This window comes from Mirounga angustirostris, unplaced genomic scaffold (genome assembly GCF_029215605.1).
Source record: "Mirounga angustirostris isolate CCGP_5_RB_7025 unplaced genomic scaffold, mMirAng1.0.hap1 SCAF_6, whole genome shotgun sequence".
Taxonomy (NCBI): Eukaryota; Metazoa; Chordata; class Mammalia; order Carnivora; family Phocidae; genus Mirounga; species Mirounga angustirostris.
This window is the reverse complement of record NW_026991714.1, coordinates 58,124,799-58,139,257: the sequence shown is the minus strand read 5'-3', so window position 1 is coordinate 58,139,257 and position 14,459 is coordinate 58,124,799. Positions and strand designations below refer to the sequence as shown.

Sequence of the window (14,459 nt, the reverse complement as noted above, 5' to 3'; positions counted from 1 at the left end):
GAATTTTTCTAAAAATCCATCCATCGTTCAGTCCTAGGACCTGCCCACTTTGAAAGCACTAAATAAACGATAGCTGTGTTAAGCACCCAAGATGTCTGTGGGGCTCCTCAGACTTAAAAACCAATTACATTGAGAATGGCTTTAGGGATAAAGACGGACAGAGGACAAGTGAAAATCCAGAACAGTACTGCTTGCAGTTTGGTGAAACTGCCTTTTGTAACTAGGAAAGGATAGTTCCTTTACTTATATTTAGTTATATAGCCTTAGTTGTAAAGCTTCCTTTAGTTATATTTAGTCAGAATGTTTATTTGGCAATGGCATTGTTTTTACATGTAAAGGAGGTAATCCTTCCCAGTATTTGTACTTAGAGATTAACCAAACATCTTTTCTTTACCTGCCACCTTTTGTCTTTAGCATTCTTAGTCTCTGTTTTAGACAAGTAAAACTTCGTTCCATTTCTTTCCAGACCCAGAGGGATGTCATCACCACTTAATGTATACAGATAAGGTTAGCAAGCATAGCACAATTTGAAAATCATATTGATGGTTTCTAAAATCCAGGGTGGAGAGTTAGAGTCTATAATTATCTTAAGCTTGTACATATGGTCTTTTATTTATTTAAGTGAACATATGTCCTTTTTTCTGTACTAAAAGTGATGCTAAGGTCATAATTGAAAATAAAATTTAAGCATACACTTTCTAGTAAAATGGACCGTCTTACTTACCAGGTTTATTTGTTTAAATAAGAAATTATATATTTTTGGTATTAGATAATTGCAAAAATATCATAATTATGTAGCATCTTCTATCCAAGCTTATTATAACACTTTTATACCAAGCTTACTTTATAGCTGAGGAAACTGAAGTGCTAGGCAGAGTTTTTGTATATTCTAGACCTAAAAAGGTTTTTTGTTTGTTTGTTTTTTTAAACACAGTAGTATAACATCAGTGAGAAGGGAGGGTTTGGTGGGGAGAGTGGGTCCTAGAGAACCTAAAACTTCTTGTGGCATATTATTCTTAGTTTGGAGATATTAGCAGAAACTATAATATCTTTCTGTTGAGCTTTATCGTTTATTTATCATTTTCATAATACTTAAATGATTTGTGTTTTAGGGATTGCCTAGGGTTTGGATCTGCCACAAAGTTGGCACCAATAGCCTCATTGTTCCAGGAGACCCAGGTGCTGAACTAGACCAGCAGAATCTTTTAGAGGCAAGGAAATCAGGGACAGTGGCCTAGAGCTGACCCCACTCCATGCATGTACTCTCGAGTTGATACTCTCAAGGTTAGATCCAGATCTGAAACCTCTTCTGGGTCTACGTTGGCTTCCCTGATTTTTGAAATTGTTACTACATATTATTTAATATTCTGTATATTCAGTTCAGGAATAGAGCCTAAGTTTGTCCCATATATTATTTTGTTTTATTCTGTAGAACATAGTAGTGAACTTACTGAAAAATAATAGAAGAATAATAAAATTCTTACCCTTTAAGAAACTTAATCACTTCTTAAAGAAGCAAGGACAAATCCACAAGCCATTTGTAAGAATGGGGGGAAGCAGTTTTAATAAATAAATGAAATTAAATACAATGTTACATATATACAAAAATGTACATACTAAGGTGATGCTAAAGGATTATAGTGACTTTCACAACTACATCAATTTTTCTTTGAAATTGGCATAAAGAATAATTTTCTAACTATTTGCCAAAAATTTTTAAAGGGTGAAAAATCTTCCTTCTGATTTTTTTCTAAATAATTTTTGTAGTTCCTAACTTCCTTAGCACCATCTTGCTTAAATCTTGAACTACCTATATAAGGTATATTTTTAGTATTTCTGCACCTTTCTAAGGCTCCTTCATCCTTGAGACAATTGCCCATTTATCTTCTCTATTTGGAGAATAGGTATGTTGACTTTTATTCTTAAGAGAGAAAGTTGAAGATATTTTGCTTCTTAAGAACATGAAAAAATCATTTACCAGCTTGTAAGTAGGTATATGATTTCTGACAATTTCTGTTTCCAAAGGGACAAAAGATTTCAAAGCTCTACTGTAAAAATTGTACCATTTGGTTCTTATTATCTAAGGACACATTTCGTGCTTCGATGAAGTGCCCAACTATGAAGATGCATGTTTTAAAGTTCCTTTGTTGCTGCCACTTGAAAAGCCCAGTTGAGATTAGTTTGGTTGGAGTAAAGAAATGGTCCTAATATTAAAAATGGTAAAAGTATATACTTAGATCTGTACTTCAGTGTGTATAAAGAATTACATAGTGGATCTCATAATTTTTTTTGCCCCAAATTTAGTTATTGAAATGAAAGCTAAAAAGTTTATTAACCAAGCCGTTTTTGACATACATTTAATAAAAATATCAAAACAGTTCTTTGCAATGCAAAGTAAGGATTTCTTTATAAAGATTTGCATTTATAATCTGGTTAGATAAATATGACTTTGGTTTTCACTTTTGGGCTGAGATCAAGCATGAGAAGGAAATGTCTTAGAAAATAAAAGCCTTAACAACTAACATAGATGTTTTAAAATGGAATGCTCTTCTCATTAATGATAGCTAGTCTCAGTACAAATACACCTGGGACTCTCTATAGCAGAGGTCAGCAGACTTTTTCCTAAAAAGCCAGAGAGTAGATATTTAAGCTTTGCTGGCCAAGAGGCAAAATGGAGGCTATTATATAGGTACTTATATAACCATTTAAAATGGAACTGTTTACAAATGTAAAAACTGTTCTTTGTCTACGGGCTATTACAAAAACAGGCAACTGGCCAGGTTTGTCCCAAAAGCCATAGTTTGCTGATTCCTATTTTATAGCAAATCAGTCTTAGAAAAGCACAACTGCAGTCTGTGGTAAAAGGCCTCTACTGGTAGATATCCAGAGTTCAAGACAATGAAGTCAATTTCTACATCACTGCACATTTGATCCCCTTTACCTTTGTCTAGGGCCAGAGCATAGAATATTAAATGGAAACTAAATCAAAGAAAGAAATAATAACACATACTTTCCAATAAACATTTAAAAAAACAATAAATAAAAGCAGTGTGTGTATCCCTTAGTAATTGTATATACTGGATTTAGAAATATAAACGTGTACCCTTGGAATGAAAGGAGCATGGTGAGGTTTTCTATTTATATGGTCTTCACATAAACTGTTTCCATGGTGCCAAATCAACCTTATGGTAAATGGTATGATGGCCTAGCTGGTAGCTCTTTCCTTTGCCAAACCCAAGAGGTTTTTTGCTCTGTGAGAAGCATCTAAGTGAGCTTCCTGAAGAAGTTCTCACATAGTCTTGAAAGTTTTTAATTATGGGCTCAATCAAGAGGCCCTAAAGATTTTTTCCATAAATATTAAAGATATTACCTGTTAACCACTTTTTTAAAAAGTTTTTTATATGCATAGAAATGTGGTTCCATTTATCTACTCTAGACGTGGAACATAGCCTTGATTTGTAAAGTCAGAATTGTTTGTGTGTTCTAAATTTGCCACCATCTCTTCAGTCATCATCATAATCACTCTCAGTACTTCTAATGATTCAAGTGTATTCTTTATTGAAGAAAATTGCAGAGAAAAAAAAAGTGACCATAGAGAAAGAACTGAACTCCTAGAGAGTTAAAAGCTCTGCTATTCTTTGCTTGCTTGCTCTACAGTGTATGGTTAGGACAAATGAGTCAGCTCAGGGCTTAATTATTTTTTTCTAAAAGAGCAGCGCAGCCCTGGGGAGCATAATGTAGGTGTTGCCAGGGATGGTATTGGTGGGGATGGTATTAGTGATGTGAGTCTGTGCAGTTCCCTACACTCTGCAACCGCTTAGGTTCTGATCTATTTAAAGGTAAAAGGGATTAAGTGCAAAGTCTTCTTTCTACCCTACCTTTAGTGAGTGTTTCTGTTTAATTTCCTCATATACATTTAGTTGAGTGGCACATTCTCACATAAGACCTTAAATCACAAAGGGAAACAAAAGTTTTCTTAGATTTAGGTGATTAATGATAAAAGTGGTGACCTTAATGCTTTAAATATTTGGTTCTTTGAAGTCTTTGTGAGTGACTTTAGTTATTGTGTTCCCTTCACTAGATTTAATATCAGAGGAACAACAATAGGTGATAGAATAATGAGGTAATTCAGTATGTTCCTTCATTATTTTATTTTTTCTTTATGATGAATTTGCCAGGTCTTCTTTTTCCACAGCTAACCACCTTTCCTATTAACAGTTAATACTTCTTTTAACTTACTGAACTCTAGGTGCTAAGCATTGTAAAGCAGGTTGCTTTTCACAAACTATATTTAGCTGCATGCACTGCATGGGAATAGAATGAAAAGAAATTTCCTGTGTGCAGATGTGACTGATGTTCACTTCAAGTGTGTCATATGATAAAGTAACTATAATCTGAAATAATGTACTTTAAATTATTGGTTACTCCATTTTGAATATTTTGTTGAAGAATGCAACTAAATTTTTTTAAACTTGATTAGGCTACCAATTAGCAATAGCAACTTTCTGTTATTATTCAAATGTAGTCCTTTTCTTTGAGATCAAGAACTAAAAATGGACTTGAGTCTAATTCTGTGCATAGGTTTAAAATTCTGATTTTGTAAAGAAAGCTGTTTTCTTATAAATGGCTTAATAACTCAGTGTCACACATCAAGATGATCTCTCTCAGACACTTCCATAATTTGAAGACTAACAGTGGGGTACCTTTTTAAATACAACTTTAAAGTGAACTTCAATCCCATTATTCATCTACCCCAAACCTGGTTTACTGACAAAATCAATCTTGTCCCTAATTCCAGTGACACATGTCTGTTATTTATCATTCATTAGTTTCTAAAACCCAGGGGATTGTAAAACATAAAGTGGATTTTGTTTCGGGGCTTTTTGACTTTCTGCTTTATATCTTTTATCCCAAGTACTCAAAGCCAGTTTCTGCTTTTACAACTATGAACTAATAAACTACGGTAAAGCAGAAAATGTGATGCTTCCCTTCCCTCAGCGCTAATGAGATTAGACTCCTTTACCTCACTTACTTCTTTCCTACATGGAGATCATCTGGGGCAATTTCTCAGCAAAGGTAGTTGTTTCCCGACACCAAGCACATGTTTAGTCTGCCTCCCCTTTTAGCAATTGGGGATGCTCAAGGAATGTACAGCTCTGCTTAAGATAAAATCAAAAAAATAAAATTAGAAACACAAAAGTATTACACCCTGTTATCCGTACTGCTCCAAAGCCAGTCTTCATTAGGGACTGTCCTGTAGTGTTCTGTGAATCTTACTGTAATCTGCTGAGATTCGGAATGATAGGTGCCATATTTAATCTGTTTCTTTTAATAATAAATAAAAATGGCAGTCATCCCTACTCTTCACTCAACTGCTGTTACCTCATTGCCTCTCACCTGCTCTCCTACTCAAACGGTCCTCTAACTGCTTCCAGTCTATGTCCTCCTCACAGCCACTTCCAGGGGCTCTCCAGTGCCTGTGATAGAGAGAAACCAGCTCCTTTGCCTGGTGTGTGGGGCATTCTCTGTTGTGACTGCTGCCGGGAATTGCCGAACCTCTTGACAGCCGACCTATTGGGAGTGTCTCTGAATACACTTAATGCCTCTGTTGCTCTCCTCACTCTGTGCCCTATACCCGAAATGCCCTCCTAAGCGCCATCACCATCCTGTTGGCCACCTCATCTCAACACTCATCTTAAGCTGCTGCTTTTTAAAACCTCTTCTGGCCCATACATTTCATAGTCCCAAGTAGGACTGCACATTTCTTCTGCGTGCCCTTACGTACATCTGTTACTCTGCCCGTAACTCTTCCCTGTGTGTGCAAATGCCTCTGTGGCCCTATAGAAGATGGAAGCACCTTTAAGGCCAGCCTAATAATACATACATGCACACGTAGATAAGACTTGGCAAAGAAGATATCTTTTTATCTAAAACTCTAGCTAACTCCGTTTTTATCCGTATTTCCTCAGATGATCTGGCTTATTGTTTTCTTCCTTTGATTTCCTAAACTTGAAATAAATGAAAAGCTATGAATTATGGTTGACCCTTGAAAAGGGGTTTGAACTGTGTAGATCCACTTATATGCAGATTTTTTAGAAGTACAATACTATAAATTTACAGCTATAAATTTTGTCTTCCTTATGATTTTTTAAAATCTTTTTTTTAAAGATTTTTATTTATTTATTTATTTGAAAGAGTGAGAGCTCAAGCACGAGTGGAGGGAGGGGCAGAGTGAGGAGGAAAAGCAGACTCCCCGCTGAGCAGGGAGCCCGATGCGGGGCTCAATCCCAGGACCCTGAGATGATGACCTGAGCTGAAGGCCGATGCTTAACTGACTAAGCCAACCAGGCACCCCCCTTATGATTTTCTTAATAACATTTTCTTTTCTCTAGCTTACTTAACTGTAAGTAGACAATATATAATACATACAACATATAAAATATGTGTTACTTGCCTATTTATGCTATCAGTAAGGCCTCTGGTCAGTGGTAGGGTGTTAGTAGGTTTTTGGGGAGTTAAAAGCTTAATGCAGATTTTCAACTGCATGGGAATGGGGGGCATGTCCCTAATTCCCACATTGTTCAAACATCAACTGTATTGTTTCAGAGGTCCCACCACCTCCCCTCCTATTTGATGACTCCCTAAAAAGACTCACAGAACTGAGATTCACTTGTAACTATGTATGAGAAAGGAAAAGACACATCAGACAGAGTCTGGAAGAATCTAAGCATAAGCTTCCAACATTCTCCCAGCATGGGCCATATAACGCACTTCTTCCTTCAGCAATAAAATGTAGTAACTAACGCTTATGTAGAGTTTCTGTCCAGAGAAGCCTGCTTAAGATTCAAAATCCAGCATTTCTATTGGGGGCCGGTTGTGTAAACACCCTCCACACCCAACCACAACTACCTAAATTCCAGACCCAGAAGGAAAGTAGGTGTTCACATTACTTATTACAGATGATCTGGGCAAGCAGGTACATCAGGATTCAGTGTCCCAGGCAGGCAGAACAATATAGGGAACGTTCCACAAGTCAAGTTCCCAGACGCCAGCTAAGGGGCAGCCTTGGAAGCCGACCCTTCTAAAAGATAGCAGCGTCAGGCCCACTGTCCCTTAGCTTTACTAATACATTTTGAGGGAAAAATACATACACACACACACACACACACACACACACACACACACACACACACCCTTGTCTATGCCTTTTTTTCCCGCCCCCAGAGTGGTCACACACACACACACCCTTGTCTATGTCCTTTGTTACACACACACACACACACACACACACACACACACACACACACACACCCTTGTCTATGCCTTTTTTTCCCGCCCCCAGAGTGGTCACACACACACACACCCTTGTCTATGTCCTTTGTTACACACACACACACACACACACACACACACACACACACACACACACCTTGTCTATGCCTTTTTTTCCCGCCCCCAGAGTGGTCACACACACACACACCCTTGTCTATGTCCTTTGTTTCCCGCCCCCAGAGTAGTCAAGGTTTTATTTACCACAAAGAAAGTGTGCACATGAGCTATCTATTCACTTCCCACACCCTGTAGCCTGGGATTGAGGGCCAGCTGGGCCACTCTTTCCACAATGGCTTTGTGGTTCTTGGAGGAAACATTGTGAGCAATCTCAGAACAGTAAGATCTCTTGTAGGACAGGAGGGCTTCCAGCTCCTTGATGTTGTGGACTAGGAACCTCCAGAGGCCTGTGGGCAGCATGTGCTGTTTTCTTGTTGCCCTAAATGCTTGGATACTTGACAATGGTGTCGCAAAATTTGGGAAATACTACATTGTGTAAACGTCTTTTTTGAGATTCACAAAACTAGCATAATAAAGCCTCTCAGAAAACTTGCAGCCAAAAAACTGTTTAGCTTTGCTTAATCCATTACTTTCCACATTTCACAAACCCATTTTGTGGAGCACCTACAAAAATCTCACAATTTGGAAAGTGCTCTTCCAATTTACATTCTAAATTGTGAGTATCAAGTTCATTAGCTACCTAGACTAGAAGACTCTTTCACACCTGCACAGTAAAGAATTTTTTCCTATAGGTTAACTCAGAATTCACCTGCTATAATTCTAGGCATGTCCTTATGTTCTGTCCTTAGTACAGTATCCTTTTATATTGACCTCCTTTGGCTAACTGAATTACTCCTTAAGTCATTTAATTCCAGGTTAAATAAATCAGTCATCTCCCAGTCTTTGATTAAGCCATTTTTTCTACCCTAAAATTTCTTTGTTCCCCCACGAGGCATTTTAATATCACCAATAATATCAATTAATTTGTACCACTCTAGCTATATATAATGGGGGGTGGGATTTGGTTTGGTTTGGTTTGAAGTAGGCTTCATGCCCAGTGTGGAGCCCAATGCGGGCCTTGAGCTCACGATCTTGAGATCAAGACCTGAGCTGAGATTAAGAGTCGGACACTTAACCGACTGAGCTACCCAGGTGCCCCTGTAATAGTGTTTTATAAAGGGATTTACCATATTGAAAACAAGAGGCAAAGTAATTCATATTTTATATTTTTAGTGCTGTTTAGTTTCTCCTTATATTTTAGCCTAGTCCTCTAACTACTAAATGTGCGAATTTATTCATTTTTTTAAAATAGGGCTTATAGACTATTTCTGATTTTTGTAATTTACTAATTTGAGCTTGGAATTATCTTAAATTGTGCTGACCATTTAGAAACAGCATTTTCTAGAATATGCAGTATTAAAAATAAAATACAAAGACTCTCAGGGAAGAGGAAGGAATCAAAATATGAAGTCAGGAATCTAGGTTTTTATTTTCCTAGGTCATTTATGTGTTAGATTCATTCTGGGTTTTTATCTCTTAAATGCGGTCTCCCAAATAAATAGCTGATACCTTGAGATGTTTTTGTTTTTCCTTTGACATTTCTCGATGAATCAGTTTCATATTTATTATTTTATCCATTCAATAAACCTATATGAATCAAACACTGGTAGAAGCTGGTGATATAAGGATAATGACAACACAGTCTCCATTAGCTCTTGGTTCAGTGGGATACACAGACACATATAAATAATTTTAATATAGTAATTGCAGCAATAGAGTTTTTCACAGGCACTGGCATCATTAAGGACTCTGAACCTAATCTAAGGAGGGGGAGAATTCTGTTTTTTTAATTCTTGGTTTGTGACACACTATCATTGTTGATTCATGTTTGGTTCCTTTTCTTTATTTGTTTATTTAATAATAAATAAATATTCATAAACCCACCACCTAACCCGAAACTGAAAGACTACCAGTAACTTAGATCTATGTATAGTCCTCTCCATTCTGTCCCCCTGCCAGCCTTACCAGGAGCAACCACTCTTCTGAATGTTATATTTATCATGCCTTGCTTTCAACAAAAAATTATCACAAATATAAATGCCAAAATAATATATTATTTAATTTGTTTTACCCACTTTTAAACTTGATTAAAAAAGGATATCGTCTGGATATGAGATTAGGACTTGATACTTCTTTCTCAGTCAACATTATGTTAAGATTCATCCATGTTGTTACGTGTAGCTGATGCTTAATCAATTTTCTGCTACATAATAATCCATTATATAACTATTCCATAATTTATCCCTTTTCCTATTAACGGGCATTTAAGTTTTAAGTTTTTGCTATTATTAACAGTGCTGGTTTGAACATTCTGAAACATGTCTCCTTGGGCTTTTCTGGGGTGCGTACCTAAGAATGGAATGTTTAATTTTACAAGATAATCTCAAATTGTTTTCCAAAGTGGGAGTGTAAATTAATACAATCACTAAGTAATCACACTGATCCACAACTTGGTTTTGTCACTTTTTTTGATTTTGCTAGTTGATTTGGTGTACAGTGGTATCTCATGGTTTTGAATTTCATTTCTCTATTTACAAAATGAGATTATGCATCTCTCATTTGTTTTTTGGCCATATCTGGTTTTCTACTGGCTTGTTTTGAGTTGTTTTTCTTTTCCATGTTGATCTTGTTTTTTATTATTTATTAAGGAATTCTTAATATATTTTTGATACTAATTTATGTCATTTATAAATGTGCAAATACTTTTTCTGGTTTGTGATTTATTTTTTTAAGCTGTCTTTTGAGGAACTATTCTTAATTTTAATGTAGTTGAATTTTATCATTCTTTAATGCATATCACTTCCTTTTATTTAAGAAATCCTTACTTACCCTTGAATTCCAAAAATTGAAAATTTTCTTTTGAAGTTGTCTTTTGACAATTTAAGATATTAATCCATCTGGAATTATTTTTATTTATGAGGTATATGTGTGCTCATGTAGATAGCCCTATTTTCCCTGTTCATTTATTAAATGTTGAATTTCCCCAGGGAGCTGCTACGCTACCCATCATATTACAGAGTTCCATATAAACACAGGTCTATTTCTGGGCTCTTTGTTTCATTCCATTGGGCAATTGTTTGCCGCTCCATCAATATCATACTCTTATAATTACTCTAGTTTTATAATCTTAATATCTTCTAAGTCTCTTCAAGTCTCTTCTTTTTATTTTTCTTTAGGAGGGACGTGGCTATTCTTTGTCCTTTGGTCTGTTTTATGATCCACATTTTAAGTTCCACACACAAGTCATCAGAATATGATTACAGTTGTAATAAACCTGTAAATAAATTTGGAGAATTAATTATCCTCACAATATTAAATTATCTCTACATTTCTTTAGATCTTTTAACAGTAACATGTTATAATTTCCTACAAACAGGAATATCTTTATAGACAATTTCATCTTCATTGCTGTTGTAAATGCATTTTTTTTTAAACTTATGCTCTCGTAATAGTTTGTTGCTGGTGTTTAGAAATTCAGTTGGCTTCGGGCGCCTGGGTGGCTCAATTGGTTAAGCGACTGCCTTCGGTTCAGGTCATGGTCCTGGAGTCCCGGGATCGAGTCCTGCATTGGGCTCCCTGCTCAGCGGGGAGTCTGCTTCTCCCTCTGACCCTCCTCCCTCTCATGTTCTCTGTCTCTCATTCTCTCTGTCTCAAATAAATAAATAAAAATTAAAAAAAAAAATTCAGTTGGCTTGTATAATGATCTTATATCCACCCAAATATTTTTCTGTTATATCTATTAATTGGCATGTAAGTTCCTTTTAGTTGTTGTTGTTGTTGTTTTTATGTAGACAGTCATATCATTGCAAATAGGAGTTTTCTTTCTTCCTTTTCATTCTTACTGCTTACTGTATATTGGTTAATGAGGATAGTAAAAATCACAACTTGCTCCTGATTTTGAAAAGAATGTCTGCATGAGTTTATTTAGGTTTGTGTTTTTGGGTTTTTGTAGATACCTTCTATCAGGTTAGGGGTTCCCTGCTACTCTAGTTTACTAATGGTTTTATAAATCATGAATGAATATTGATTGAATCAAGTACATTTTCTTCATCTATTGAGTGATCATATATTTTTCTCCTTTAATGTGCTAATACAGTAGATAACATTTGGAAATGTCCTAATATTAAACAGTCTTTTGGTGGGGCACCTGGGTGGCTCAGTTGTTAAGCATCTGCCTTCGGCTCAGGTCATGATCCCGGGGTCCTGGAATCGAGCCCCACATCGGGCTCCCTGCTCAGCAGGAAGCCTGCTTCTCCCTTTCCCACTCCCCCTGTTTGTGTTCCCTCTCTTGCTGTGTCTCTCTGTGTCAAATAAATAAAGAAAATCTTTAAAAAAAAAATAGTCTTTGGGGATGCCTGGGTGGTTCAGTCAGTTAAGCATCTGCCTTCTGCTCAGGTCATGATCCCAGGGTCCTGGGATCAAGTCCTGCATCAGGCTCCTTGCTCAGTGAGAAACTTGCTTCTCCCTCTGCCTGCCTTTCCCTCTGCTTGTGCTCTATCTCTCTGTCTCAAATAAGTAAAATCTTTAAAAGAAAACCAAACAGTCTTTTTTTCAGGTGTGTCTTATGACCCAGAATGTAGTCTATTTTGGTGAATGTTCAACTTAAAAAGAATGTGTATTCTGCTGTTGTTGAAGTAGTCAGACGATGTCCATTATATCCAGTTGATCAGTGGTGTCGTTGAGTTCAGCTGTGTCCTTACTGTCTGCTTCCTGGATCTGCCCCTTTCTGGAGACAAGGGTGTTGAAGTCTCCAGCTATAATAGTGGATTCATCTATTTCTCCTTGCATTTCTATCAGTTTTTGCCCCATGTGTTTTGACCCTCTCTGGTTAGGCACATATGCCTTAATGATTGTTTGGGGGGAATTGATTCCTTTGACATTATGTAATGCTCTTCTTTATCTCTGATAACTTTGCTTACTTTGAAGTCTGCTGTGTCTGAAAGAAATACAGTTATTCTTGCTTTCTTTTGTTTATTGTCAGCATGGTATGTTTTTCTCCATACATTCACTTTTAATCTATATGAGTCTTTATTTTTAAGTGGATTTCTTATAGACAACAGATAGTTGGGTCATATTTTTTGATCCACCCTGATAATCTGTCTTTTAATTGGTGTATTTAGAATGCTGACATTTGAAGCAATTATTGATATAATTGGATTAATGTCTCCCATATTTACTGTTCTCTGTTTGTTCTTTGTTCCTGTTTTTGTCTTTTCCTTTTTTTCTGCCTTTTGTGGTTTGAATTCAGCATTTTATATGATTCCATTTTCTCGCCTTTCTTAGCATATCAGCTATACTTCTTTTTTAAACTTTTTTTAGTGGTTGCCCTAGAGTGTACAATGTACTTTTACAACTAATCCAATCCACTCTCAAATAATACTATACCATTTCACAGGTAGTGTGAGTATCATGATAACAAAACCCTAATCCTTCTTCCTGTCCCCGTGTCATTGCTGTCATTCATTTCACTCTAACGTCAGTAACATGAGCATACATGAGTATATGTACACAGAAGGTACATACATAAACATATGTAAGGAAATACATTATCGCTATTATTATTTTGAATAACTATTATCTGTTAGATAAATTAAGATTAAGAAAAATGAAAGTTTTTCTTTTATCTTCACTTATTCCTTCTTTGATGTTCTTCCTTTGTTTATGTATCTAATCATGTGTCTGATTCATATTTTTTTTCTTCTCTATAAAGAACTTCTTTTAACATTTTTTGCAAGGCAGGTCTATTGGCAACAAATACCTTTGCTTTTTGTTTGAGAACGTCTTTAATTTCTCATTCACTGAAGAAGGATAATTTTGCACTGTTCAGAATTCTGGGTTGGTGATTTTTTTTTTCTCTTGGTGTTTTAAATATTTCACTTCATTCTCTTCTTGCTTCATAGTTTCTGAGGAGAAGTTGGATGTGATTCTTATCTTTGTTCCTCTCTAGGTAAGATGTTTGTTTTCCTCTGGCTTCTTTCAGGATTTTTTTAAATTTTTGATTTTCTGTATTTTTAAAATGATATGCCTAGGTTGTAGGATTTTTGTATTGGTTTGGTTTGGTTTGGGTTTTTTGGTATTTATCCTGCTTGGTGTCCTCTAGGATTCCTGGATCTATGATTTGGTGTCTGACATTAATTTGGGGAAATTCTTAGTCATTATTATTTCAAATTTTCCTTTTCTTTCTTTTCTTTTCTCTTCTTCTCTTCTCTTCTCTTTTCTCTTCTTTCTTCACCTTCTGGGATTTCCATTATGCTTATGTTACGTCTATTGTAGTTATCACACAGTCCTTGGATTTTTTTTTCAGTCTTTGTTTTCTTTGCTTTTTGGTTTTCAAGGATTCTATTAATATATCTTCTAGGTCAAGGATTTTTTTTCAGCCATGTCCAATCTATTAATAAGCCTGTCAAAGGCATTCTTCATTTTTGTTACAGTGTTGGGTTTTTTTTGTATTTTGTTTGTTTTTTGTCTCTGGCAATTCTTTTTGCTTCTTTCTTAGGATTTCCAGTGCTCTGCTTGCATTGCCCATCTATTCTCACATGTTGTGTACTTTATCCATTTGTGCCCTTAATTAATCATAGTTACATTAATCATAGTTGTTTTAAATTCCTGGTCTGTTAATTCCAACTTGCTCTGTCTCTTCTGATTGTGTTTTTTCTCTTTTGGTGTGCCTTGTAGCTTTTTTGATGTAGCTGTGTATGATGTACCATGTAAAAGGAACTGTTCTAATTAAACTAGTACTGTGGTGGTGAGGCGTGGGAGAGGGGAAGCATTCTGTAGTCTTAAGATTAGGTCTCAGTCTTTTAGTGAGCCTACATCTCTGGCCTTTAGAAGTATTCCTCAGTTTTTTGTTTTTTGTTTTTTTTTTTCTTTTCCCTTTAGGTGGGATAGGATGGTCTGAGTGGGCTGTAGTTGGCTATCTCTCTCCCCTAGGTTAGTTAGACTTTGATTATTATTAACTCCAGCAGGTTAGGCTGTAGTTAACTAGTTTCCCTGAAGAGCAGACCTTACTAAGAAGAATAGAGTGCTCTGGCATTTTTCAAAATGGTTCCTTTTCTCCTCTCCCTGCCAGA

General features: G+C 36.1%; 1 protein-coding gene across 8 annotated transcripts in view; it reads left to right on the top strand.

Annotated features, from left to right (window-relative positions):
• Positions 1–14,459, top strand: part of DCAF6 (DDB1 and CUL4 associated factor 6) — a 135,878-nt gene that overhangs the window by 105,091 nt on the left and 16,328 nt on the right. For 5 of the 8 annotated variants that reach the window (XM_045877527.3, XM_064594372.1, XM_064594370.1 and 2 more), the window contains one exon: positions 4,082–4,123. The exons of the other annotated variants lie outside the window; for them this stretch is intronic. In XM_045877527.3, coding sequence (XP_045733483.1) covers positions 4,082–4,123 — 42 coding nt within the window. The remainder of the gene's footprint in view (positions 1–4,081; positions 4,124–14,459) is intronic. 8 annotated transcript variants of the gene reach the window in all.